This window comes from Lontra canadensis, unplaced genomic scaffold (assembly GCF_010015895.1).
Source record: "Lontra canadensis isolate GAN:19392208 unplaced genomic scaffold, GSC_riverotter_1.0 scaffold63, whole genome shotgun sequence".
NCBI lineage: Eukaryota > Metazoa > Chordata > Mammalia > Carnivora > Mustelidae > Lontra > Lontra canadensis.
In genome coordinates this window covers 11,890,715-11,918,649 of record NW_022631057.1, presented here as the reverse complement: position 1 = coordinate 11,918,649, position 27,935 = coordinate 11,890,715, and the positions used below count along the sequence as shown (strand labels likewise).

General features: G+C 55.0%; 1 protein-coding gene across 2 annotated transcripts; it reads left to right on the top strand.

Moving 5' to 3' along the window:
- Positions 1–4,661: 4,661 nt before the first annotated feature.
- SLC41A1 (solute carrier family 41 member 1) lies at positions 4,662–26,853 on the top strand. Of its 2 annotated transcripts, none has more exons than XM_032878456.1 (11): positions 4,662–4,720; positions 7,313–8,352; positions 15,715–15,822; positions 16,929–17,000; positions 17,619–17,763; positions 17,903–18,049; positions 18,671–18,818; positions 19,647–19,726; positions 20,642–20,776; positions 21,098–21,246; positions 24,282–26,853. In XM_032878456.1, the coding sequence occupies exons 2-11, from the start codon at positions 7,978–7,980 to the stop codon at positions 24,465–24,467; spliced, it is 1,545 nt and encodes a 514-aa protein (XP_032734347.1). In that variant the 5' UTR covers positions 4,662–4,720; positions 7,313–7,977; the 3' UTR covers positions 24,468–26,853. The 2 variants fall into 2 exon arrangements, with proteins under 2 accessions (XP_032734347.1, XP_032734346.1); XM_032878455.1 differs by lacking the exon at positions 4,662–4,720 and adding an exon at positions 5,215–5,609.
- Positions 26,854–27,935: the final 1,082 nt, after the last annotated feature.

The following is a 27,935-nucleotide window of genomic DNA, read 5'->3' as shown; positions in this document are numbered from 1 at the left end:
TTCCGCATGGGGAGGTGGGAAGGAGACCTGGCAACGGAAAGTCTCCAGGAAGTTCCTTCAGAGAGGGAAGTGTGTCTAAGTGGAGGTGAGCTCCCTCAGCTGTCAAGCTTTAAGAGTGGGCATGTCTTGAGGCAGTAGGAGGCCCATGTGAACTTCGAAGGTTCTTGTCTGCTGTGATGCTCACCGTCTCCTTGGGAGTCTCTGAGCATCCACCCCCAACTGGGTCCCTCGTTCTGAAGCATGTGGCTGGCTTGCTACCTGCTGCTAGTTCCTGCCTTTTCATCTGTGACCTCTGCTCCCTACATCCGTGCTTCTGTCTTCACAGATTGTAGCTATTTCTGCTCTTCTAGTAGGGAAGGGCTGGGTGTCTTCCCCTTCCCAAGGTCACAGCTGGCTGGGCTGGAAGGAAATCTGCTCCCTCCAGCCCCTCTGGAGATCTGACCCTAGGGATCAGCACAACACAGGACAAACTACCTGGACGAGTCTTAGCTTCCCATCCATTACTCATGCAGTGTATTTTCCGAGTCCTACTAAGGGCCAAGAACCGAGAATACACTAGTGATCAAAATGGACCCAGAGCTCACAGTCTTGTCCCAGGGGTCCTGGGGCTAGAAAACCCCAAAACCAAAGTCTTCTGTATTTATGTATGTGTAGAAATACTTGCAATATCTAAAGCCAACAAAGGACTCATATTTGAAATATTTATTTTTTTAATATTTTATTTATTTATTTGACAGAGATCACAAGTAGGGAGAGAGGCGGGGGGGGCGGGGGTGTGGGGAGCAGGCTCCCCGCTGAGCAGAGAGCACAATGCGGGGCTTGATCCCAGGACCCTGAGATCATGACCTGAGCCGAAGGCAGAGGCTTTAACCCACTGAGCCACCCAGGCGCCCCATCATATTTGAAATATTTAAAGAACTCCTGCAAAGCAAGAAGACAGAAAGCCAGATACAAAAATGGACCCCCCAAAATGGACAAAATACTTGAACAGATATCCAAATGACAAAAGATATGAAAAGGTGCTTCACCTCATGGGTTATCAGGGAAATGTAAATTTAAACCGCCATTCAGGTGGGTATATGCGATGCTGCTACATACCCACCTGAATTGGCTAAAAATTTTTTTATTAACATACAATGTATTATTTTCTTCGATTCATTCACAGGTCTGTGAATCATCAGTCTTACACAATTCACAGCACTCACCAGAGCACATAGCCTCCCCAATATCCATCACCCAGCCGCCCTATCCCTCCCCCTCCACCCCCCAGCAACCCTCAGTTTGTTTCCCGAGATTAAGAGTGTCTTATGGGTGACTCTTAATCTCACAAAACAAACTGAGGGTTGCTGGGGGGAGGGGGGTTGGGAGAGGGGGGGTGGGGTTATGGACATTGGGGAGGGTATGTGCTATGGTGAGTGCTGTGAAGTGTGTAAACCTGGCGATTCACAGACCTGTACCCCGGGGGGAAAAATATATGTTTATAAAAAATAAAAAAAAATAAAAAAAAAAAGAGTGCTTAAGGGTTTTTTTCCCTCCTGGGCCCATTTTTGTTTCATTTTTTTCCCCCTCCCTCCCCCCAACCCCCCCCCCCCGCCTCTCCAATTCCTCATATCAGAGAAATCGTATGATAATTGTCTTTCTTTGACTTATTTCGCTTAGCATAATACCCTCTAGTTCCATTCACACCATTGCAAATGGCAAGATTTCATTTTTTGGAAGATTTTACTTATTTATTTGACACACAGAGATAGAGAGCACAAGCAGGGGGAGTGGCATGCAGGCAGGCAGAGGGAGAGGGAGAAGCAGGCCCCCCGCTGAGCAAGGAGCCCGATGTGGGGCTCAGTCCCAGGACCCTTGGGATCATGACCTGGGCCAACGGCAGATGCTTAACCTACTGAGCGGCCCAGGCACCCCAAGATTTCATTTTCTGATGGCTGCATACTATTCCATCGTATATAGATACCACATCTTCTTTATCCATTCATCTGTTGAAGGACATCTAGGTTCTTTCACAGTTTGGCTATTGTGGACAGTGCTGCTATAAACATTGGGGTGCACGTGCCCTTTCAGATCACTACATTTGTATCTTTAGGGTAAATACCCCATAGTGCAATTGCTGGGTCATAGAGTAGCTCTATTTTCAACTTTTTGAGAAACCTCCATACTGTTTTGCAGAGTGGCTGCACCAGCTTGCATTCCCACCAACAGTGTAGGAGGGTTCCCCTTTCTTCACATCCTCGCCAACATCTGTCGTTTCCTGACTTGTTAATTTTAAATGGCTAAAATTTTTAAACCTTTTTAGATTGATAATACAAAATGTTGCTGAAAATGTGAAGTAACTGGAACTCTAAGACACTGCTGGCAGGAGTATAATTAACATGAGCCGCTCAAAAAATTATTTAGGAGCATTTACTAACACTAAACGTAGGATTACTCTATGACCTAGTAATTCTGTTCCTAGGTATATACCCAACAGAAAGATGAACATAAGTGTACCAAAGGACACAAACAAAAGTGCTACAGCAGCATTATCCATAATAACCCCAAACTGGGAACAACTCAAATGTCCACCAACAGAATAACAGATAGGGGCACCCGGGTGGCTCGGTTGGTTATGATCTGACTGTTGATCTCAGCTCAGGTCTTGAACTCAGGATCGTGAGTTCAAGCCCCATGTTGGGCTCCATGAGCATAGAGCCTACTTTAAAAAAAAAAAAAAATATATATATATATATAGAATAACAGTTAAATTGTAGTATGTTCATTTAATGCCATACAGTAAAGCAATGCAAATGGATGAACCACTGCTACCACAATGTGATATGCATGAATTTCACAAACATAATATTGAGAGAAACCAGACACAAAATGATACCTAACGATACCGGTTCAAAATCAGGCAAAACCATTCTACGGTGTTAGAGGTTACCTTTGGTAAGGAGGGTGGGGTGGTGGCTAGGAGGGAAAACGAGGAGGGCTTCTGGGATGCCAGTAACAAGTTAATTCTTTTTTTTTTTTAAGATCTTATTTATTAATTTGACAGAGATCACAAGTAGGCAGAGAGGCAGGCAGAGATAGGAGGAAGCAGGCTCCCTGGGGAGCAGAGAGCCAGATGTGGGACTCGATCCCAGGACCCTGAGATCATGACCTGAGCCGAAGGCAGAGGCTTTAACCCACTGAGCCACCCAGGCGCCGCAACAATTTAATTCTTGACTTGGGTCACTGTTACATGGGTATGTTCACTGTGTCATAATTTGTTGACCTGTACACTTAGGCTTTGTGCATCTTCACACATGTCTGGTATACTTTGATGAAAAACAACAACAACAAAACCCACAGGAGAGCGAACTATTTTCAGGTGGGTAAAAAATGGAAGGTGAGGATGGACTAGGGGGAGATGAAGATTTTACAGCCAAGGGGCTGAGCTGTGGCACCGATTTAAAGTAACAGGGAAGACTGTTGAACCAAGCAGGACAGGAATTGTCTCCAGTCCCTGGACAAAAAGTCTCCAGATACACCAGCCTTTCTTTCCCACCTAATCCTACACCCTCTATTCATTCAAAAACGGATCCTTCTGGCTGGAGCCCACTGTTTCCCCAGTCTAACAGCCACTTCTGTCTCCAGGCAAAGAGACCCAGTGTTTTAAGCCAAAATTGGGGTTCTTTTTTTTTTTAAGATTTTACTTATTTAATTAATTAATTATTTATTTATTTAACAGAAAGAGGTGGGGGGGCAGGAGGAGGGGCAGAGAGTCAGGGAGATGCTCGGGAAGCTTCAAGTCAGGAAGCCTGCTCAGGGCTCTATCCCAGGATCCTGGGATCATGACCTGAGCTGAAGGCAGACGCTTAACCGACTGAGCCACCCAGGTGCCCCCAAAATTGGGGTTCTAAGACACTGACATTTCCTCTAGAGATCCTGTGAGATGGCAGGCCGTTGATGCAAATGTCCTATCAGCTAAACTGAAATAATCCTAAGTACTAGAGTGGGGGATAGGGGGCCAGGCGCTCATGATGGTCGCTGCATCCAAAGGAATTACCTACTCAGGGTACTTGTGCTTTCGAGTGTGTCTGAGAGAGGAAGGGGCAGCCAACAGCTTCAAACCCAGTACTGTGTTCTCTCCCAGGCCCATCTTTATTCCAAACCGCATCCAGGGGTCTGGAGTCACGCTAGAATGTCCCCTGAACCACTTTTCCCAGTGGAAGAGGGCAGGAAGGAACCACTGATCACAGGTTCCACTGACAAGAGGGGAAAACCTGGGGGGTGGCAGTTCCTTTCTGGGGTAGGTCACACCCCCTACACAAAAACATCCCAAAGAGAGCTGGTACTGAGTTTGCGTTGGAAAGGTGGAGATACCCCAGGGAGGAAGTGGCAAAAAGCGAGATGGGAACACCCCTCTTTGATCCCACAAGGTGCGTCAGGGAAAGTTGGATTTCGTTTAGGCCGGGATGGAGACTTCTCTCCCCTGTGCTGCCACCAGGATCAGTGGGTCAGAGGAAGCCAGGCTCCTCCCACCCGCCCCTCCCTCAGGTGGTGCCCGTGGGACCCTAGGCGCGAGTCTGACCTCTTTTCCCTCCCGCCCGCCCATCCCCACCCCTTCCAAAACTGGGACGTTATTAAGGCCGGTTCCGTCAGGGCTGAGCCATTTGCTTAGAGGAAGGCGGGATCCGGAGGCAGCGCGAGGTGCCGAGCCAACCAGAGAGGGGCTGTGTCCAAGAACGAGGTGGGGACGGTTCTCTCCGAGGGCCGAGCGCGGGAAGGAGCACGGGGATGGCTGCTTGAGCCCGCGGGGCCAGAGCTGGCAAGCCCCACACCGACGCTTCCCGGTCCTCCCGGAGGCCACAGGTTGGAGGAAACACTCAAGACGCGCGAGGAAACGCGCACAGGCGCACACGCCTTTAAAGGGCGAGGGGGGCTCCCGACGCGGCGGGGCGGGGCGGGGCGGCCCCGGAGGGGGTGGCCCTGCGCCGCGAGCGCCGGCCAGCGGGAACCTCAGGTCGCCGGCCGCCGGGCGAGGGGACCCGCGAGCTCGCGACACCGGCCGCGGGCCCGCAGCTCCCGTCACTCCTCGCACTGCGTTTCCCCGGCGCCCCGCCTCCCGGGCACAAAGCGAAGGAAAGAGGCCCGGCCGAGACCGAGCCCGCCCCCTCCCCGGCCTCCGATTGGCTACTGCCGTTGTCCATCCCGAACCTATTTTTGATGGGGGGGGTGCCACCCAGTCTGCCCCAGATCACGTTTGCCACTAGCAGCCAACCAGTCGGGCCCAAGTCCGCGGGCAAGAAGCGATTGGGGGCGAGTGAGTTCAGCCCCGCGGTGCCCCCGTCCGGGTCCCCCCCGCCCGGGCCCGAGGCGGTATATCCTGCCCTCCCCGGCCACCTACCCCTCGTGGAAGCGGAGCGGCGGCCTCGCTGTAACGCAGAGGCGAAATGTAGCGAGCCGGGTGTCGCGGCTGGACGCTCGCCTTGGCCGGGGGTGCGGGGGTGGGCACGCCGGGGGCCGAGGAGGACTGCCGAGGAGGAGTGATGAGAAGAGGGGGAGCCCTGCACCCCCCGAGACCACGGGTCCCTGCTGCCACTCGCCAGGCGCCCCCCTTCCTCCCAAGCGAGAGGCAGGTCAGTCCTGTGGGGTCTGGGGCGGTGGGTGGCGGAGGGCGGGAGCCCTGGCGCGCAGCGCATTTGCTGAGTCTGAATTCGAGAGAGGCGGGGGAGGCCACCCAGTTACTTCTCCCCCTCCCTGGGTTTGCAGATACTGAAACGGGCCTTTTTTGTTCCCTCCTCAGGGCATCCTGGTTCACTTTTGCTGCTTTCATCCGAGGGCCTTAGGCCTGTCCGGAGTGTCTTTAGTGGAAGGAGTGGAGTGAGGGACAGGCTTCTCTTCCTGCGAGCCCCCTTTCAGTTTAGGTGGCCTGGCAGGAAGACGGGAGGAGGAGGGAGGGTCAAGTTCTAGCAGACGGCTGCTGGCATAGGGGCATCTCTCCCGCCTTGAGGGCAGTTTCTGGATCTCCCATGAGGGTCTTTGAGAGAACCACTGTACTGTGTTTTAGGAGTTTGGAAAAGGGAATCTGGATGTGTGACTTGAGCCCATAGAAAGAGAAAACAATTCCCATGGGTCAGTTACTGGAGTTTGAATCACCCTTTCCCAAACTGGAGTTGACTAATTGTGTGTGTCTGGAATACTTAAGTACTTGTTCATCCTGCCTAGGGAAATTCTCTTTAAATTTATTTTTCTCCTAGTAAGAACTATTTTGGTGAAACGGGGTAGAGTGGGATCAGAGCCTGGGGATTCCTTAAACAAGAAAAGTGGGGCCATTCCATCTAGACGGTGGCCTTTGGGAGCAAGTGCATTTTGGCTTATACTGCTTTGTATTTTGCTTTGCTTTTGCTTTGTTTTACTTTTTTGGGGGGGGGGTTGCTGCTTTTGTTTTTTGTTTTTGTTTTTTAGAATTCCACTATATCCAACTCTCAGTCACCCAGGGGAACAGGGTGGACCTAGGGAACTGAAACGTGTGCATAATAACCAATAGTTTTGCCCTCTCCCCGTTCAAACTGAGATAACTCTCTTGTCCTATCTGACAGACCCACAGGGCCAAGAGCCGGGGGGAGAGAAGTAGAGACAGAAGCCTGGATCCCAGTCAGCGTCTGAGCTTTTTGCAACACTGCTGACTCTCAAGGGCAGGAGTGGGTAGGCCTCTGGCTCTTGGCCTTGGTCTGGCAGCCTTGCCCCATTGCCCAGGGAGTCCTCCTAGTTTTGTTTTGTTTTCCCCCTCTCGGGGGCTAGGACACGGGTCTGGAGACTCTCATTTAATGATCAGATTCTGCCTGTTTGTCTTGCGCAGCTGTCTTGTGGCTGTAAACAATCACTTTCTACAGTGGGGTGTCTGCGCTGTGTGGCAGGGAGCTTGTGACTGAATTTATGACTGACCCCACTGGGAGACCACACTTAAATAATCCTGAGTTTTTAATGAGCATTCAGGAAGGGATTTCCCCCTAGGACATCCCTGGCCACCCCTGGTTGCCGAGAAGACAATGTCAGGGTCTCTTGCGTCACATCGTCCCAATCCCCAGGCCAGCCTCATCTCGCTGCTGTTGACCAGCGGTGAGCTCTGTGGGGCAGTGGGCTGCTGGGCAGGAGGAGGGCAGGGATAGCTCCTGCGGGGCCTGCGGAGGTCACAGGGCAGGAATGGGTAGTTTTAGTGAAAAGAACGAGGAAATCAGCAAACCCTTTATGCCTGCCTTGTGGGAAAGTCGTCTGGGTATGAACTGTCCTCGGCCAGGTCATGACATTCTCTTTTTTGTCTTCTTCCTTCCCACACCAGGTGTTTCACGCAGATTCCGGTGACTTGAAGGACCAGGGATTTGGGGCAATACAAGGTCTTCCCAGGAAGGAAGGAAATCTCTGGAGGAAAGGGGAAGGACAGCAGACAGTGCGCCGGGACCAGCAGAGCCCGAGGAGCTGTGGGAAGCCGAAGGAGCCCAGCCAGAGGCGTGAGCGGGAGCCACAGCCCTAGGCCAAGGCTGCCTTCTGGGGGATTCGAACTCAGGCTACTTTTCATGAAAGAAGGGCCACCTCCGAGGGTGCCCCAACTTGGCTGGGCTCTTCTACTCTGGACGCCCCCGGCTCTGAGGAGCCTGCTGCTCAGAACCAAAGAAGATAAGAGGCCAGATACATTTCCCCGCAGCCGTGCGCTGGCCGGCCGGAGTCAGGCCTCTGCACCCCTGGTGGCTGGCTGCGGAGTCTGGTGGGGGGTCTCCTGCTTCCCTCCAGCTCGCGGCTGCAGTGCTTGATGGGGCTGCCTGTCGCTCGATCCGTTTTTGCAGCGCCTGGTAGGAGCAGAGAGCCGTGGGAAGAGGCCCCGCGGCGCCCAAGCCTGGGTTCATCCCAAGACTAAGTGCTTGCCCGACTTAGGGAGAGAGAAAGAAAAAAGAAAAAAAGAGAGGGCGAGAGAAAGGAAAGTTCCCCTTCCCTTCCTCCCTTCCCGTCATGTCCTCTAAGCCAGAGCCGAAGGACACCCACCAGCTCAACGGGACTGGCCCTGCTCCCTCACCCTGCTCTTCAGATGGCCCCGGGCGAGAGCCATTGGCCGGGACCTCCGAGTTCCTGGGGCCTGATGGGGCCGGGGTGGAGGTGGTGGTGATTGAGTCCCGGGCCAACGCCAAGGGGGTCCGGGAGGAGGACGCCCTGCTGGAGAACGGGAGCCAGAGCAATGAAAGTGATGATGTCAGCACGGACCGTGGCCCCGCACCGCCCTCCCCACTCAAGGAGACCTCCTTTTCCATCGGGCTGCAGGTGCTGTTCCCCTTCCTCCTGGCAGGCTTCGGGACTGTGGCTGCTGGCATGGTGCTGGACATCGTGCAGGTAGGACCTGGCTAGGGCAACTCTTGACCATGAGCCCGGGGCTACCGTTTCCTCCTGGGAAACCGACTCCTGTAGCTTTCTCTCCACCTCCCTGTGAGAAGCAGCTGCTGCTTCCTAGAACCGTTTCCCTTTGGAACATGTCCTCAATTTCTTCTTGGTCTAGTTACTTCCTACAGAAGCCTCGAGGAAGCCCAGTAGCCCTGAGGAGGTGGTCAGCGCAGCATTGCTTAACAGAAGCCGAATTTGTTCCGGAGCTCAGGCTTGGAGGAGGAGAGATGGAATGAGGTGGTTGCCTGCTGTCCCTCCCGGGCCTTCCTCCTGAGCCAGCTCCATAGGGGAGACACTTACATGGGACTCCTCTTTATGCTTTCTTACTTACCCCGTCACTTGGGGTTTCAAGGATAGCCACAGTAGAAAGTTCAGTTTCAAGTCTCCCCTCCATCCTCCTGCTGGGCAGGAATTTGTTCGGCTGCCAAGAGGGTCTCAGATTAAATGGGAAGGTTCTTAAAGGCATTCCATGTTGCTTATCTGCCTGTAACCTTGGCATGATCTCCTTGGGGAACGGGGGTGGGCACATGCTATCTGATGCATGATTTGGGCAGGAGGTGGGGTGGGTGTTTGACATGGCAAGACCTGGAAGTGCTAATTATGGGGCGTAAATGGGGACAGGATGTAACCAGGCCTGGGCAGAACTCCCTCTTCTCTTTGCTTCTTACCTGTCTTTCATGAACCTGCCCTAGGCAAAGAGGGCTCTTTGTGGGGCTACTGGGTAAAGTTAAGGGTGGGAACTGGCAGGACCTGGAAGCTGAGAGCCAGGAATATGCTATGTAACGTACGGCAGGTTAGGACTCACCCAGAACCTTCAGGTCCAAGAGATCATTCCAGTCTTGTTACCAGGGGAGAGTTTTTGAAGTTGAGGATGACAAGCGCGGTAGGGTTTCCCGTAAGACTCTAGGGTTATCAAAGTTAATCATTAGCAGGTATCAAATTCCTGCTGGGTGCTGAGCTCTGTCCTAGGTACTTGGAGAAATGCAAAGACTACAGGAGATCTGGCCTTGGCCCTGAGGACCTTCTGATTTGTCCCTAACCATGAAATCTCCCAGGAGGACGTGGAACTCAGTATCCCCTCTCAGTGCCAAGCCAGCCCTACTGGTGCAGTGATGCAGAGAGGCCTGCTGGTGGATGGAGGTCACTATGCTGGTGTCCCAGGGAACGGAGGGTGGTTGGTTATAGGTGGTTCTGTCAATGGTGTCCACCCGGACCACTTTAACTTGAGCCCTTAGGAGAAGCCTGTTGCTAATGAGGATGGTATTTATGTCATGCCAGAATGTGCTGCCATCCCTCTCCCCTAACTTACTATCTTCCAGGTTGTTCCTCAAGGAGATTGGGAAGCCAGGCTGGAGCTGGGAAGGCAGGCCTTGGATCCCTCCCCCTAGTGGCTGCTTCGCCTCCTAGGGCAGTGAGGGGGGCTGGTGGCAGGAGGAGAAATAAGACGGGGGTAGCGGTTTCTCCGCCTCTTCCATCCCTTTCCTGTGACCTTGATTCTCATTCTTAAGAGTTTTGAGTTCTGGTTTGGTACTTACATAGAGGCATAGCACCAGGTTCCAGTTGTTTTATTTTCTGGGTACTAATAACAGTAATGGGGAGCATTTGTTGGGCCCTTCTGGAGGTAGGTCCGTGAGGAGGAAACGTAATCATCTCCCATTTTGTAGCTAGGGAACTTTGGCTTAGAGGGATTGGGTAACTTGTCCCTGGTCATCTTGACTCAGAGCCCATGCCGTTAACCTCTCTGGCCTACACCATGTCCATGGTTCACTAATTGGTTAAAGACTTAAGGAGGAGTCTGCTCTCTGTGTCTTCCCTTGAAGAACAGGGTGGATCAGAATCTGGGACAATTGGAGTTATATTCTAAAGTGAACAAGAGCAAAGGTCCTTAGCAGTCTCCCACGCCCACCCCCATTCCCACATACTTGAAGAATTCCAGAGCTGGAAGAAGCTTCTTGCCCCACCACTACCCTCCGCACCCATGAGCCAGAGACACTGGTAGGGACCTTTGGAGCCTGCCCAACATGCCCACAGAGGGCCAGCAATCGCCCTCGGTGTGGCCCTTAGGCTCAATCCTAAAGCTAGGGTCCATTGGATGTGGATGACAATGGCTGGTTTGTCCTTGCTCCCCTCCCCCAGCCTTCCTGCCACAGCTGGGTTGAAGCAGATGGCTACAGTGATATCAGGGGAAGAGGAGGGTGCAGAAAGACCAGGACATGGGACCACAGGGACATTCTTATTCCACATCCATGGAGGCAAAGGTCAGGGGCAGGGGAGGGGTGGTTGACAAGCTCAGATTCAGGAAGAGAAGGATGATTTCTAGGGATTCACACTTGCATCCCCCTTTCATAAGCTAAGCTGGCCTTCAGTGAGACAGAATCTGGGAGTGCCTAAGAGACTGGGGCCATCTGGAGGAGATGGCTAGAGAGTGTCCCCAGTATCTCAGAGCAGATGAGCAGAAGTCTGAGTTGGTGCCAGTGTCTCCTTGGTCAGGGCCCCCCATCTTTCCCTACTACTGCAGAAGACTCAGTTTCTTTCTGGAAGGTCATTTGTGTTGCCTCTTATCTGCCCTTCTGCCCAGTCAACGTACACAGCCAGCCTCTACAGTGAGATAAGGGGCTGTTGTACCAGCCAGAAGTAGAAAAAGGCTAAATGGACTGCCACCCGCTCCACGGTCCCACCGTGGCTGCCAGCTCCCATATTTAGGAAGGAAAGCAGGATCAGGCCCCACGTTGGGACTGGAGCGGGTTGAACATGATAGGCTCTGGATCTGCCACCTGTGCTCTGGGCCCCGCCCCCCCAAGTCTGGTCCTAGGCCATTGGGGGGCATCTCACTCCCCTTTGCTGTCAGCCTTTTGACGGATAGGGGGGACAAGAGGTGGTGGGGAAGGCTGGGGAAGGTTGCTTCCTCGGAATTCCCAGCTGTGTTAAGACAGGTGGGACCCCTAGGTCCTTATTTTAACTCACTACTCACTTGCTGAGGATCTCAAGGAAAGGAGACAACCCCCTCACCCAAACACCTCCTCCTCCAGCTTCCCTTCCCTGCTGTGTGTATGGAGGAGTCCACCAAGATGAAAGTGGAGTGGAGGGGAAAGAAGCGGTCCCCCCTGGCTGGACTGTTCCCGGGGCCTCCTGCGCTCCTGGACGGGACTCTCAGAACCCGTCCTCCTGGACCACCTCCTTTCTCACACTTTGTACAGCCCTGAATACCCAGGCGCTGCCCTGAGGCCCTCCTCCTTGGATGCCTGGGATGCTTCCAGAGGGGGAAAGCCTCAGACAGGGGATCTGACTCAGTCCTCACCCCGCAAGATCAACCCCAGCCCAGCTTCTGGGGTCCTCCCACAGCCTGGTGCTCAGAGCTTACCTCTAGGGATTTTCATCTTAATGTCTTGACTCCAACTCTTCCTGGCTATGACTTTCCTCCCTGCTTCTGCTGTCCCGATGTGGGGTGTGGGGTGTGGGGAGGAGAGCTCAGAGCCGAACACTCCCAAAACAGGCAGGAGTCAGTATATGGGGCTGGAGGAGGTGAGGGACAGAAGAGGCAAGAGGGAAGGACAGAGAAGGGGTACCAGCTGGGCTGCTGCAGTATAAAACTTACGGTGATCGCTTTGAATCAGGATTATAGGGGTATGGGGGGAGCAGTCTCATTTCTCACCCCTGGATAGCAGAGCCCCCTGAGCCCCCAACCTCAGGCCCCTCTAGGATGGAGAAAGGCAGGGAAGAGGAGCGGTGTTTCTGCAAAGCACTGCTCTCTGTGGACGCCCTCCCCCTGCCAAGTGGGGCAGTGTTTCCTGGAACGTGCCCTTTCCTATCCCCAGCAGAGCAGGAAGGCGTGGGCGTGGGCTTGGCTGACAGGTTCGGCTTCAGGGGCAGGCAGGCACTCCTGGCCAGGATGAACAGGATGGGCCTGAATTAGGCCAAAGGAAGAAAGAGAGACGCTCACTGCCTCGCCTGCCACGTTTTACCCGTTCAACCTCAGGGCTGCCCTGCCCCCCAGGCTGGTTCCACATCCCCAGCCTCTGGGGGCCCCCTGTGTGTGTGTGTGTCAGAAGCTCCCACTGCCCACGCCTGAGCTGCCTCTTTGAGAAGGTTCTGTGCGTCGAGAATGTGTGTAGGCATTGGCCAGCCCCGGGCTGGAGGTCAGGTGGTGTGAGATCCCGGGCTGAATAGTGTGTGGGCTGGGAAGACTTCTGCACAGGGCCTGCTATTGTGGCGCCTTGTTCCCCTGGCCTGCCTCCCAGCTCATCACTGCTGAAACCCTGTACCTTCTAGGTCCTGCTCACGTGTGTGCTGGGAGGCGGAGGGCTCTGGGAGTGTTGATGGGGGCAGCCAAAGGGGCCTAGCTGTACTTCCTACATTTTGTCTTTAAATAATCGCAAAGACAGTGTTCCTTACAAACAATTGAGACAATATTCCATGCATACGCTTAGCGTATGTCTGTCCAGGCTCCTTGACGCTGCCAGCCCATATTCGTCATAGACGCCTCGACACAAAGCTAGTAGCTTGGAAGCTGGGAGGAGCAGGTGGTCTGCAGGGAGGAGGGGTATGAGGCTGTGCTCCGAGAGAAGCTTCGAAAGCCCCCTGTCAGCCACCCTCATGAGAGGAGGGGAGCCGAGGGGAATTCTTCCCCTCTCTGGAGCTGTTTGTCCAGTTTCGGTCCAGTTTAGGTGAGAAAGGATGAGACAAAGCCCAGTGTGGCCAGGCCTGCAGGGAACTGGAACCCCCATGGTAGGCACCAGCTGTGTCTAAGAGTAACAGTGCCCGAGTTCCTTCAGGACTTCCACTGCCTTCTCTCGGGGCTCCCCGGAGGAGTGAGAAGGGATTCGCATCCCTTCCAGCATTTGCAAGAGCCTAGTTCTTCCTGTGGGTATCTCAAAGCTCAGCACCTGTTGCTGGGGGAGAGGGAGCAGGGCAAGGGGGTTCTTTCCCATCCTTCGTCTTGGAGAGGGAGTCCCCTGAATCGAGTCCTAGGCCCTTTGCCTGTGAGGGACCAGACCAGGAGCTCAGGTCAGCATATATTGTAGCCCTAAGGAGATGTGCCCTTCCCCCAGAGTCCTGGTGTGGACGTTCCCCCCACCACACAGGCACACCCCCCAACAAAACGCACTCTGAGAAGAGAAGAGAAATCCTTACCTTATAGGCGCTCCTGGTGTTCAGCCTCCCCAGGTCTCTGGCCCTAGCCCTGGCCCCCTCTGCTATTCCTTGCTCATATTTTGTTATTACTACTATTTTTTTTTAAACGCCTAACAAAGTTTGTCACCTCACCCATTTTTAAATATACCGTTCAGTAGTGTTAAGTATATCCACATCGTTGTGAAACATCTCCGGAACTTTTCATCTCACAAAACGGAAACTCTGAACACTAAGTCCTCTGCCAGCCCCTGGCAACCAACCGTTCTACTTTTCAATTCTGTGTATTTGACTACTTTGGACACCTGACATGAGTAGAATCACACAGTATTTGTCTTCTTGAGACTGGCTTATTTCACTTTAGTATAATGTCCTTCAGGTTGACCCGTGCTGTAGTGCAGGTCAGAATGTCCTTCCTTTTGAAGGACGGATACGATCCCACTGGATGTGTGTACCACCCTTCGTGTGTCCATATCCACCCGTGCACGCCTCGGTTGCTCATACATCTCGGCCATTGTGCATAATGCGGCCTGGAACGTGGGTGAGCAAACATGAATTCAGGACTCTGCTTTCCCTTCTTTGGGATATGTGTCTAGCAGCAAGATTGCTGGGTCCATGGTAGTTCTATTTTTAATTTTGGGGGGACACCCCCTCCTGTTTCCCATAGATAGTGTAGCATTCTGCATCCCCACCAACAGTGTACAAGGGTTCTGGATTCTCTATACCCGTGCTGACACTTGTTATCTCCTGGGGTGTCTTTGTAGTAACATCCTAATGGGTATAAGGTGATAAATCTCATTGTGGGTTTGATTTGCAGTGTGTCAACTGTGGAGTGTCAATGCTGAAACTGCCTTTAGGGACCCTCCGACATGGTCCCCAGATTGTACATTTTATAGTCGGGAGCTTGAGGCCCCCATAGTGTGCCTGAGGTCCCCACGCTGGTCCGTGTGGGTGGACGCTGGGACATATCCTGAGGCCCATCACCGTGGTCTCTGTAGGAGACCCAAGGCTCTCAGTCCGGTGTCCTCACACCTACAGCATTCTGCCTCCTGACCCCCTCATCAACCTCCATATGCCTGCCTGGGCTGCCTGCCCCCTCCTCCCAACCTGAAGGCGTTCCATTCCTGAAACAAATAAAGAACAAAGAAAGGAACCCATGTGGCCGGCAGCCCCGGCAGGGAGGCACAATCCCAGGCTTTTTTGCAAGTCTTCAGTTTCACTTGCAATTAAAGTAGCTTTCAAATAGCCAATCCTGGCTCCTTGGCTTTTCCCCCTTAGCAGGAACAAGCACAGTGGCCTCTGAAACTCACTATCCTTGTGCACAGAATGGAGATCAAAACAGCCCCCATGGCAATGGACTGTTGATCTGCCGAAATGAGCAAATGCAAGGAGATCGCTTCGCCTAGCGCGCAGTGGGCACTGAACGGCTCTCAGCTGACAGAGCTGGTAGGAGAGCGGGCCTGATGGGCCTGGGACTAGAACCCAGGTCTCCTGACTCCTAATCCAGTGCTCTTCCTGCAGGTGTACACTCGCCTCTCCTAACTGAGATCTTGGGGAAGCTATGTGGGGTGAGGGACTGCAGAGGACGTGTAAGAAACCTCTTGCAGAGGTCTGGGGGCCCCGGTGTTAATTCAGAGCCTATTGGAGAGGAGAGTTGCTGTGGCTGAGGCCCAAGGCCCTTGGACACAGAAACCAAACAAACTCGAACCTCCTCGGCCCCAGCCCAGCCCCATGGTGCCCAGCTCTCACAGCTGAGACAACACCACCCAAGGCTGAGGCCACGGAGAAACTAGGCTGAAGGCAAAGAGGTTGGGGATTGCTATTTGAGGGGGGATCACAAAGGAGTTCTGGGGTGTGAGCTAGCCTGGGGTGATGGCCTTGTGGGTTCCCACCTCCTGTCCGTCGGCTCCAGAAAGCAGGCAGAGGGAGAAGAGCCAGGCTAGGGTCTCCCACCTGGAAGAGCACCTCCATGTCTCCCCGTTTCTGGGTGGCAAGAAGTGGGAGGCTGTGTTGTTGGAGCACCGTGGTCTTGGTTTGGGTCCAGGGTTCTTGGCGAAAAGGCGGCAGGCGTGCTCACACCCTGCTGATTCCACTTCCTCCTCAAGCCCCTGATCCCAGACTATCTGTTCAACCTGATGCCAGCTCTTTGGGGCACTGAAATTCCTGGGTTCTGTTTTCACCTTGTAGCACTGGGAAGTCTTCCAGAAGGTGACAGAGGTCTTCATCCTGGTGCCTGCGCTGCTGGGGCTTAAGGGGAACCTGGAAATGACCCTGGCGTCGAGGCTGTCCACTGCAGTGAGTGTCCTGGCGGGGAAACACGGGACACACGGAAGACTCGGGGCAGCGTGGAGCCAGACTGAGAGCTCACTGCAGGCCTTTCCCAAGAGCCCAGGCCCGGAGTGTGGGGCTGGGGTGGGAAGGTGTGGGGAGATCCCGGCCCGCGTGTCCTGCTCCTGCGCAGGGGCTCCCTGCCCAGAGTGGTTCCCAGGCTTGGTTTCTGGATGTCCCGGCCATCCCTGGACTCTTGCCTCGCCCCCTGCTCTGCAACCCGCCTCGTGACTGTTTGTGCAGCTTTGACCCTCGAGCATCACGCTGGTCCCTCCACCTGCACAGATGGGGGCCTCCTCTGATCTCCAGCCCTGCTCCGCAGCTGGGCAGGAGCAGAGCCAGGGCTTCCCAGCCCCCCCATCCATCCCGTTCCCTTTCCCTCGCGGCAGCTTGCTCCTCACTAAGGGAATAGAGAGGGGGCTGCTTATCAGTCCCCCTGCCCACAGCCCCGTAGATGGGTCATGATAGTCCCGAGACTGAACCGGGTACAGGGCTCTGGGGTGGGAGGTGGGAAGCAGAAAAGCTCAGTGGGGCCGGGGGGCAGGGCTGGCCCATGTGGCTACAAGTCTAGAGGAGGCAGAGAGAGCAGCAGCTGGTCCAGCCCGCCCACCCCACCCCCACCCACGGCCTGGCTTCCGGCGTACTCCTGGGCCACCTCGTTCTTCCCAAACCCTCTTGCAGACTCAGCCCCGCACCAGCACCTGCCCTGACCTGCTGACCTGCGCCGGCACGGCAGGCTGGCTGCAGGGCCAGGGATCGGGTCCCTCTGACCCACGCGGGCGCGGGCTTCCTGGGATGAGCAGGGCGCAGGATGGAGCAGTCCTGAAAAGAGGGGGACCGGGAGGGGGCTGCCTTGGGAGCCTCCTTTCTGCCCCCGCCCAGCTGCATGAGCTCAGGCTTGTTAGCTCCTGCCTTCTGGCCCCCTTGATGCGGCTTCATGTTCCTTGGGGGTTATGTCCCGGTCCCCGAGTCCTAGACCCCGTGCACCGCCTCCTGATCCAGGCAGGGTCCTAACGAAGGAGCCGCAGGCCTTTTCCAGCCTGGAGCTCCAGCCCTTGCCCTCCCTCTCCCAGGCCAACATTGGGCACATGGACACACCCAAGGAGCTCTGGCGTATGATCACTGGGAACATGGCCCTCATCCAGGTAAGAAAGCAGGGACTAGAGAGGGTGGGCTAAGCTCCCCCCTTGGTCAGGAATCTGAAAGACTGAGCTCAGCCCCAGCCAGCTTGTGAGTGCGGCGCCAGCATCCTGCCGAGCTGGCCGCTCCCAAAGCGGCTCTAGGAGGGAACCAAGTTTCCCAGGCAAGCAGCCAAGACGGGGAGGGCCCCAGCAGGTCCCATGTCAGGGCCCAGCTCTCAGGGGTCCGCTGGGCTCGAGTTCCCACAGACCAGACTCAGGAGTGCTGGACTGTCCTCGACCACCGTTGTCAAATCTGTGTGAGGCGACATGGGTTCCAGACTGGGAGTCTCCCCGCTTGAGTCCCAGCCTTGTCTCCTGACTGCAGGCTTAGGCTCTGCTGATTCTCACCCCAATCCCCAGAGGGATGACCGGCTCCTGCGGGGTGCACTGCCCAGGACTAGTGTCTGGGGAGAAACTAAATAAATAAAGACATCATTCCGGCCTGGGAGGACTGCACAGTCCAGCCCAGCCTGCCTCCTGGGGCTGCTAAGAGTCAGGCAGAAGGCTGGCCCGGCGCTCGGGCGACCTGCGCTAGGAAACCCGCGGCCCCTGGGCTCCTCTGAGTTACCACTCCTGCCTCAGGTGCAGGCCACGGTCGTGGGCTTCCTGGCATCCATCGCAGCCGTTGTCTTCGGCTGGATCCCTGACGGCCACTTCAGTATCCCGCACGCCTTCCTGCTCTGTGCCAGCAGCGTGGCCACGGCCTTCATCGCCTCCCTGGTCCTGGGTAAGGAAGGAAGGGAGGGGCAGGGGAGGGGGGGTGGCCTCAGAGGTGTCGCGGGGCCTGGCACCTCCAATTTCTCCTTTTGTTCATTGATACCCCTTTATCTCTTCTCCGCTGCCCGGCCCCACCCCATCCTCCCCAGGTATGATCATGATCGGAGTCATCATTGGCTCTCGAAAGATTGGCATCAACCCAGACAACGTGGCCACACCCATTGCCGCCAGCCTGGGTGACCTCATCACCTTGGCACTGCTCTCAGGCATCAGCTGGGGACTCTATCTAGAGCGAGGTGAGGCTGAGGCCACTGGGGGTGTGACCAGGGCGGATCCCCGGGTGGGATGTGGGGAGACGGCGGTGGGTTTGCAAATGTGTAAGGCTTTCCTCTATGTTCTTAACCATCTGGTTGGAGCGAAGTTTTGTGCCCGAGCTTGGAGACTGGGGCTTAGTACTCTCAAAGTCACAAGGCAGCAGGGCCACAGGGGAAAGGATCTGAGAACTCTGTGCCTGCCTGGTCCTGCAGTCTCCTGCTTACCTTGGAGGAGTAAAGGGGAAAGGCTGAAAGAGAGAAGCTGAAGCCTGGAATCTGCCCGCAACATGGAGAAGGGGCGGGGAGACGGTGCTTTCTGGGTCTCCAAGCAGGGGACGTTAGAAGCTGCTCTCTGCCCCTGATTAGCCCCCGGCCTAGGGAGCTCTCAGCTTGGTTTCTCATCCACACAAAGGACAAGGCTCCCCGCCGCCCCCCCCAGGCTTGCAGGGAGGATCAATGAGGTCCCGTGTTGTGTTGTGTTGCATGTTGTATTGTGTTGCGTTTTTGGTTCCTGCCGATCTGCAGGATCGTTGTCAGGCCGAGCCGGGGCAGGCCTGAGCGGGCAGCTGCAGCGCTTACCTCCCTCTTCTCTGCCTCTCTCAGATGACTGGCAATACATCTACCCCCTGGTGTGTGCCTTCTTCGTGGCCCTGCTGCCTGTGTGGGTGGTGCTGGCCCGACGGAGCCCAGCCACAAGGGAGGTGTTGTACTCGGGCTGGGAGCCTGTCATCATCGCCATGGCCATCAGCAGGTAGGCTCAGGCCCTTGGGACATGCCCTCACCCTCTCTCACACCCACTCACAGATGCCCTGGTGAGCCCTGGAGAGAGAAAAAGTGGTACAGAGTCTAGAAACACCTTCCAGAGTGTATCAGCTCCATGGCCTTCTGTCACATGTGACAGAAACCATCTGACGTGCGTTTCCTTGAAAAGTAGAATGCACTGGCTTAAGGCACAAGAAGGGCACAGCTGGTTTCAGGGCTATTGATGACACCATCTGGGCTGTGGTGGTGTCTCTCGGTTCTGCTTTTCCCTGTGATGGCCTGTGGCTCGAGGTTCCAACTACTCCGGCGGGAAGAAGTCAGTCCACAGTTCCACGGAGTCCCGCCAGAGAATTTCACTGGCTCTCATCCAGTCACATGGCTGTCCCTGTCTCACTGTGGCCTCAGGGATGTGCTGCTCTGATTGGTTGGGGCTGGGGCCTAGCCATCCTTAGAACAATGTCACCTGAACCATAGGGGCTGAGTTTGAGAGAGGTGGTTCCTGAGGACAAGCCCAGTGCTGTTACCACAAGGGGGACTAATGGGCAGAACACCAGTGGTCCTTGTGGGCGGCTCGCCCGGGGCTCCTCTCGCCAACCCGGGGGGCAGGTACAGGTGGCAGGGGCCTGACCCCACACCACCAGTTTGCTCTGGGGGGCACTGTGCCAAGTCTGAATATTATAAGCAGCAACTGGTTCTGGCAAAGGAGACAAGGGATCCCTGGGAGCCCCTTGCTCCCCAAGGCCAGATGGGCCTGTCCTCCCCGTAACTGACATACAACGTCTCAGTGATCTCTGTGTCACTTTGTCTTCGTCTGTAGTGTGGGAGGCCTCATCTTGGACAAGACTGTCTCTGACCCCAACTTTGCAGGGATGGCCGTCTTCACGCCTGTGATTAATGGTGAGGTCTTGGCATCAGCTGCTGGGGAAAAGGAAAGGGGCAGGAGAAGAGAACGCGGGGGCCTTCGTATCAGTCAGGACTCCCACAGCAAGAGCATCTGGCTCAGATAGCTCAGACTTGAACGAAGGGGCGGCTCACAGAGCGGGGATCGGGGGCAGGACCCAGAGATGAACAATAGCCGGAAGCTCATCCTCAAGGGTCAAGGGGAGAAAAAAATGTTACAGGAGCCTAGAGAGAGCACCCTTCTGCCCCCGATGGGGATAAGCCACTGCCAAAAAGAGAGGGATAAAGGAAAAAAAATACCTGAGCTCGCCCTCCTTCCACCTCCCAGAGTGTGTCCTGGTGGCTCCTGTTGAACAAACCGGATGAGAAGCAGCCTGCTAGGGAGCCTGGGGGACGCGGTCTGTAGTCAGCCTCTCAGAGCTCCAGGCAAGGCTGGCAAGAGCAGCAAGGCTGGCAAGGTCAGGGCTGGGAGGGCAAACAACAAACACGGTTCCTAGTACAGGCCCCAGAGTCCAGAGCTCAAACCTGACACTTGAACTTGGTTCCTGGAACCAGCACAGGAGCGTGGGATGCCTGGGTCGGCTCGGAGAGGGGCTGGGCAGGGCAAGGCCTTGTCACCTCGGCTGGGTGGGACAGCAGGTGTGCAGGCTATGCTGGTGAAGTCAGGCTGCCTGAGTGGGCAGATCTGTCGGTGCCCCTTCCTGCACTCTTAGTCACCCTGGGGGCACGTGGGACAGCCGTGTCTCCATAGAGAGGAGGATAGAAGCAACTAGAAGACTCCCTGGTGGGGTGGGGGGCGGTAATCTTTGTCTTCCTTCTTGGAGTCTCACTCTCCTCCTGGGGACCCGTGAATGTGTCACGCCCTCCCCGCTCCTCACTCCACCCCGTCTAAGCACTTTTGTCCCTCTGCAGGTGTTGGGGGGAATCTGGTGGCAGTGCAGGCCAGCCGCATCTCCACCTTCCTGCACATGAATGGGATGCCAGGGGAGAACTCTGAGCAAACCCCTCGCCGCTGCCCCAGTCCTTGTACCACCTTCTTCAGTCCCGGTAATGGCAGAGTCCCAGCCTCCTGGTCCGTGCCAGCCCTGGAGGGAGGGGGCCAATAGTGAGGGAGGAAACCTCCCTTCAGAAACAGCTGGGACCTGGCGAGGTCGCTTCTCCCTCTCTGCCGGGCCGCACTGGCTCTCTGGAGAGTAGATCCTAGGCAGGGAGACTGTCCTTTCTGGGGACGCCATTGGGGCAGGGGACCTCGGGGTGGTGAGTAGAGACTGTCAGCCACCTGCTGTCCTGGGGCATAGTGGGGCACCTCCGGCTTGGGGCCAGGGCTCCTCCTCCTCACTCCTCCCCCCTTCTCTCCCCTGGCCACAGATGTGAATTCTCGCTCGGCCCGAGTCCTCTTCCTCCTCGTGGTTCCAGGACACCTGGTGTTCCTCTACACCATCAGCTGTATGCAGGGCGGGCACACGACGCTCACGTTCATCTTCATCATCTTCTACATGACAGCTGCACTGCTCCAGGTATAGGCGAGCAGGAGCGCGGGGAGGGCCTGCCACCCACTCTGTCGCCTCATGCTCTGGGCCTGGCTGGCCAAGAAACGCAGGACAGGGGCTCTGGAGAACCAGGTGTGGGTCTGGCAGGGTCACTCACATGCTGTGTGACTCGGGGCCCAGTCGCTTCACTTCTCTGAGCCTCCAGGATGCATTTGCCAATTGAGAAGAATGGGCCCAAGGTAGTGGTTTGTGGGCAGGTGGTGGTTGTTGGGTGCCGGGCAGGTGGGCCCGGGGTGGGCCGCCCCCCCTGGCCTGGCCCCAGAGTTCCTCTTGCTGCTTTGCATGCTGGGGCTTCCTGAGAAGACGTCATTTGAATGAAGGGTTTCAGAGCTCAAAACGGTGTCAGATCCACCACACTGGGTCCTCTGCGGGATCCTGCCCGGCCTTGACGTTCTCTGACACGATCTGCTTTCTCCCTGGTAGTGTTAGCCCATTATTTTTTTCGACTTATTTTGGAAGAATTATACATTCACAAGAGGCTGCAAATAGGAGGTACACAGAGGCCTAATGTCTCTTCAGCCGCTTTCCCCACTGGAAGCCTCTCACATAGCTCAGCCCCATCGCAGAACAGTCCATGGGGCTTCCTCAGAGGACAGCGGCTTTACGCACACCCGTGTGCATGCACACGCGTGTGTGTGATTCTGTGCGGTTCTGTCCACTGTGTTGATCCATCCATCCAGCACCCATGAAGACACAGAAGTGTTCGCCCCTCACAAGCCCCCTCCTATGCTCCGCTTGGGGCCACACTCACCCTGTTAGACATTGTCAATTTCCATAGACACGACTTCTGAGTAATAATAACAGTCCCATCGTTCAAAACTTTTTAAAGGTTCACAGTGAAAGCTCTTCTTTCCCACCCTTTCTGTCACCCAGTCTTCCTCCCAGCCGTCCACGCAGTCCGTGTCTTGTATATCCTTTAAGCTCCTGCTATATTTATACAAGCAAACATATAATTTTTCTTGTTTTCCTCCCTTTTTTTTTTTACACACCCATCATGCACTCTACACACTGTCCACAGCCTGTGTTTTCGCAGCACAGTTGATCTTAGAGATCATTCCACATGGAAACATAAGGAGGAGATTTGTTATGGCTGCATTCTTCTGCCCTAGAGATTACATCATTTCACGTAACCAGTTCCCTCTAGGTGAGCACTCATCCTCCAGCCCCTCACCCCAAACCTTAAAAGGACTGTGTGTTGGGACAGCTTAGCGAGAACCAGCCATAGGCTCTTGCCTCGCCCCCACTCCCCCCTTGCAAGCTGGAGTTAAGTATACTCCATGGAGAAAGCGGGGTGGGGGCTGTAACAGGGAGGTGCCAAGGGTCTGCTGCTGGGGCTTAGCCCTGGGCTCCTATTCTCACCTCTGCAGTCTCCTCTGGGCCTGTGGAGGGCCAGAGCGGGGTGCTGAGTCCCCTGGAGAGTGCTTCCTGATTGCTTTGCTCCCTCCGCTTGGCCATGGTCTCTGGAACGAGGCTGGAATGAGCGGACAGCTGCTACCAGGCCCTTCCTGGAGCATGTCCCAACGTCCTGGTCACACTCTTTATTTGGGACTCTTCTGCAGCTGCTGGAAAGGGCGCAAGGCCATGGGGGACCGGCCCTCACACAGGGCCAGGGGCAGGCCATGGAGCACCAGGGAGCTGTGTGCAAGGTGGGGGGGTGGGGCAGCAGGGGGTGTTAGAGCCTCAGAGAGAAGACTGGAGAACAAAAAAGCTGGCCTAAAATTAGGTATCAGTTCTGGCTTCAGGATCACCCAAGGTCTCCATTTCCTGCATCTGAGCCCCTTAGGGCAGAATTTACATACCACAGTTTTTGCAAAGTACAGTCAAGAGTAAAACCTCCCTCCCAAATGACTGTGTTGGAGATTTACCGTTAGAAAGCATTTCACCCTCACGCAGATGCGGTCATTTAAGGAGCCCAGATGTCAGGACTGGTGTCGAGTCTAGAGAAGATGCAGGCCCGCCCACTCTCCCCTGGTGTTGCACATCAAGTGCTTTGCCAACTTGAGAGTGTATGGGAGTCTTGCTAAAGTGCAAATTCTGATTTGGGAGATCAAGAGCGGACTTGAGATTCTGCATTTCTTTTTTTTTTTTTCTTTTTTTTTTTTTCTTTTTTTTTTTTTCTTTTTTTTTTTTTTAAGATTTCATTCATTTATTTGAGAGACACAGAGAGAGAGAGAGCATGAGCATGAGCTGGGGAGGAGCAGAAGGGGAGGAAGAAGCGGACTCCCCGCCCAGCAGGGAGCCCAACACGGGGCTTGATCGTGGGACTCCAGGATCATAACCTGAGCTGAAGGCAGAGATGCAACCAGCCAAGCCCCCAGGCGCCCCGAGATTCTGCGTTCCTAACCCGCTTCCAGCTGTTGTTGATGCCACTGGTCCTGGGCCCACTAGCAGAGGTCTAGTCGAGATCATGCTTGATCTGTAGACATGGAAGGGAAGCAAGGGCACAGATAAAGCAGCAGATAATCCAAAATGTCTTTTGAGTCGATGCACACTCTCTGCTTTCTATTCGGCTGACTTACTCGTAATTCTGTTTTGCTGGGCTCACGTTAAACTAGACTTGCATTGTCTGAGCCCACAACAGCAGAATGGAAAGGGCCAGGAGGACGCTAGCTTGGGATAACCGACTGTTCCTCAGACAGCTGTGCCGGCAGCCGCCTCAAACACTGTCCTTATTCCATTCTGCTCTGAGGAGAAATCCCTGTGTGAAAAGCCAGCTCCAGGCCCCAGCCCCCTGCCAGTCCCCTGGAGAGGGCCCCGTGGCAGGCACTGGGGGAGGTCCTGGGGAGTAGCAGTATCTTCCCGGGACGCAGACTGTCTGCCCCAGGCGGTGGCTGTGCAACAGAGGAACATAAGATCTGGTTGGGGTGGAAAGATGAACTATCGCAGCATAGGGACTGTGGCTTGCCAAGCCCGGGCTTACAAAGAATGTGCTCTCTTGAGTGGCCTCTGGCTCCCCCTGGAGAGAGGGGATGGCAATAGGCCGGGCCCGTCTGTCTCCCCAGGTGCTGATTCTCCTGTACATCGCAGACTGGATGGTGCACTGGATGTGGGGCCGGGGCCTGGACCCAGACAACTTCTCCATCCCGTACTTGACGGCTCTGGGGGACCTGCTTGGCACTGGGCTCCTAGCACTCAGCTTCCATGTCCTCTGGCTCATCGGGGACCGAGACACGGATGTCGGGGACTAGCCTGGTCACTCCACCTTTGCCCCCCTCCCCGCCCCATGCACTTTCTGTTCAAATTTTTTTCTTTTGTTCCCCTTCCCAGCTCCACACTCCCACCTCTTTCTAGGACTTCACTTTGATACCGAATTCTCATTATTTTCAATGGGAATTTTTATACATTGAGCCAAGTTTGTATAGCAAGAATTCCGACAGGACAGATGGACTGAGATAAGCAGTACAAGTAGATTTTTGAGACAATCACCAAGTGCAATTTCATGGTGGGTGCCTCCAGGTGAGGTGGACTGAGGCGGGGTTTCCATCTGGGGTCGGGGGACGTTTGGTTTAGCTTTAGGAAACTGAGTTGTGGCCCTAATGAGAAACCCTTTGTGCGTGGGCTCTGGCTTTTTGGGTTTGTTTTGTTTTCTCTCTCTCTCTTTTTTTTTTCTTTATTTTTTCTTTTTGATTGAACAGAGAGATAAGTATCATTCCCCTCTCCCGCCAGCCCCTAAAACACACACACACTTTTTTCTAGAAATGGACCAACTTCAAAGCACTAGTAAAGAGATAGCTGCTCCTGGCCCCTTGTAACCCTAACCCTATCCTCGGCCCTCTGTCCCAAAAAAGACTGAGGTGGACTAACCATTCAAATTGTACACACACCTCTTACCCGATTGCCTGATAAACACGGCGAACCCCTCCCTTTGATCTTCTTCCCATTGACTGTCACAGTGGGAAGAAAAGAACCGGAGCCTGGTCTCTCTGATGACCCAAGGCCACCAATAGGTTTACCAAGATCTACGTCCTTCTGGGGCCCAGAACATCGACTGTTTATCTCTTTTCAATCTTGATGTCTAATTGTCTCTCAACACTAGCTTTCCCAGAGCTTGCCAGGTTGGGTTCCGAGATTAGGGACAGGGAGCAAGGACGCGGGGTATGGTTGGGAGGCAGAGGGCAACCGGGGGTGTTTCAGTGCCACCGATGACATTTCACGTGGTCACCTTAGTCCCCATCACTTCCTGAGATCACTCCTGCTGTCCTGCTGTGGAGGTTTCCTGTGTCTTGGCTTCTGCCCTCGTCCATCACGCCCTCAGTCACCCATTCAGCCAGTACACAGCCTCCCCAAGAGGAGTCCCGTGCGGGTGTGGTCTGAGGCTTCCGCTGAGCCGCATGGTAGGTCCTGTGCCAGCGGTCAGGGAGCTGGCTCTCAGCTCACCTCATCCCCAGATACAAAGGTCTTGTGCTCCTACCAATCTGGTAGAGAAAGGTTCCTTGCTAGAAGGGTTTGCATCTGTGTCATCAGGCCAGCTTCTGCCTCTTGATCTCCCCTCTGTGCAGGCCGACCCCCACGAGAGCCCCCAGGCCCGTCGCTCCACCAGCAGCTCGCTTCCTTGAACTATACCCTTCCTCACCTTTTCTTCCCTCCACCTGTCCTCACCAGCCGCGCGACAGAGGATTCAGACCCAGTAGGCTGGACGGCACCGGCTGCGGCTGCCCTTCTCTGCCCAGCACAAGCTTCGGGAAACACGGGAGCCTCGGCATCCGCCCCACCCATTGCTCTGACCACATGAGAAATCTGTCCACACTCGCATGTGTGTGAATCTGATCATTCGGATGCAGGTTTTTCCCTAGGCTCCCCATCCGCAGCCTCGCCATCGACCCTCCTCTCTGTAGCAGAAAAGGTCCACCTCCAGGGGTAGGCTAGGCAGTGACCCGGGTCCTCCCGACCCTGTGCCTCACCCCTAGAACTTGGCCGGTTCCTCCAGAGACTGTCTGTCCTTTCCCTCCACTTCCACCCACGCCACCTTCTGGAGTCTTCGAGTTGGAAGGAAAGGTAGAGGCCCCAGGGCTGGGGCTGGGGCCGGCAGAGTTAATTAACACCAGCCCTGGCTTGTTGCCACTCTTCCCTCGGGCCCTCTTTTCGCCTCGCCATCCACCTGCGAACACGGCTGCACACACACTCTTGTACAGGCACCAAAACCAGCTCCCCTGCCCCTGAGGCCACTCCCCTGTGTCCTCCTGTCGCCCTGGCCCCAGTCCGTCACCTCTTCCTCATCTCTGGAGTTCAGCCAGGCCACCCTGGAGACTCTGGAGCCTCCTTCTTTTCGGAAGAAGCAGGAAGGCGGGCGCGCCCCCAGCCCCAAGTGCGTGAGCAGAGGGAGGACCGCGGGGTGAGAGGGAAAAGAAAATGAAGTGGACTTCCGTGGAAGATTCGTTTCTTTTCCCCTGATTGCACAAACTGCATGTACTTTTGGCCTGGCTGCAAGGAGCGACATTGGTTTACTCTTGTATCCTTAAAAAGTTACAGAACTGTGTCTTAAGAGAATTATTTATAGTTACTATAACTGAATTGACAAATGTCAACGTAACTGATAAATTATATTTGGTAAAATAAAGAGGACGTTTATTTAGATGGTGGCTGGTTCCTATGCGTCTCACCCGAGAGCGGTCCCCTCTGGAGTCCCACCCGGTCCTCGCTCAGAAACGGAAAGGGGCCAGAGTGTGACCAGGAGAGAAACAGCTCCTAAATAGAGATGTGTGATTAGAAAAAACCACAGTGCGCATCAGTCATTTACTGAAAATGAACAGTGCTCTGGGACACAGACCAGAAGCTAGTGCCGTGTCCTCGCCTTCCCCACACGGAGCCCGCCTCCTTCGGGTACCGTGCTGAGGAGCACAAGCGTCTGTGGGGTAAGATTCCCTCACTGCAGAGTCTTACCATCTGGTCCGGTCAAAATTATTAACAGCTCTAATTTGTCGAGTACTGAGAACGTGCCTTCCCTGTGCTCAACCCTGGAAGCCCTTAGAAATTGACAATGGACTGCAAGAGGTTTGGAGTCAGACCAGCCCAGATTCAGATCCCAGATCTTCCACTTGCATTCCTGATTTTAGGGAATCCTGGACCCTCTCTGAGCCTGGCCTTCCTTATCTGCATTAATACCTCTTTCCTATAATTGCTAGGAGACTTCAGCAAGGTGATGCATAAAGCACTGGGCTCTGTGCCTAGCACGCACTAAACCCCAAGGTACTAACTAGTCACTATTTAAAGGGTGGCGGATGAGTCAATGACAAGGCAGTGTCAGTACGGTGACCACAGGGGTACACGGAGGGTGGCTACGGGAGCCGGCGGATGGAAAAGACGAAATCCAGTTTCGAGGGTCAGGGGAGTCTGGGAGGAAGACAAGGGGAATCAGAGTTAGCAGAGAGTGGGACGAGCAAGAGCCGTCCGTCTTGCAGAGGGAGCAATATGCGAGGCGGGGAAGTGAGCCTCTAGCTTTGGGAAACCACGGGCAGTCGCATGTGGCTGGAGTTTGGAGGGCAAAGGGTGACAACGTGGCCTCATGAGACACGCTGACACACGTTTGTGACAAAGCCGTGTTTCTGAGACAGCAGATATGGAAGAGCAGAGGCCCCGTGCGGTGCCCCCAAGTCTGTCAGACTCCAAAGCCTCTGCCGGGAACCCCTGCCCACCCAGGACCCTTCCCCCACAGGACA

Excerpts from the sequence above, each read along its gene's own strand:
- SLC41A1 (XM_032878456.1), top strand. The coding sequence starts at position 7,978 with ATGTCCTCTAAGCCAGAGCCGAAGGACACCCACCAGCTCAACGGGACT. Across the intron at positions 18,050-18,670 it reads GGGACTCTATCTAGAGCGAG|ATGACTGGCAATACATCTAC; the intron begins GTGAGGCTGAGG and ends TGCCTCTCTCAG. Across the intron at positions 19,727-20,641 it reads CTTCACGCCTGTGATTAATG|GTGTTGGGGGGAATCTGGTG; the intron begins GTGAGGTCTTGG and ends GTCCCTCTGCAG.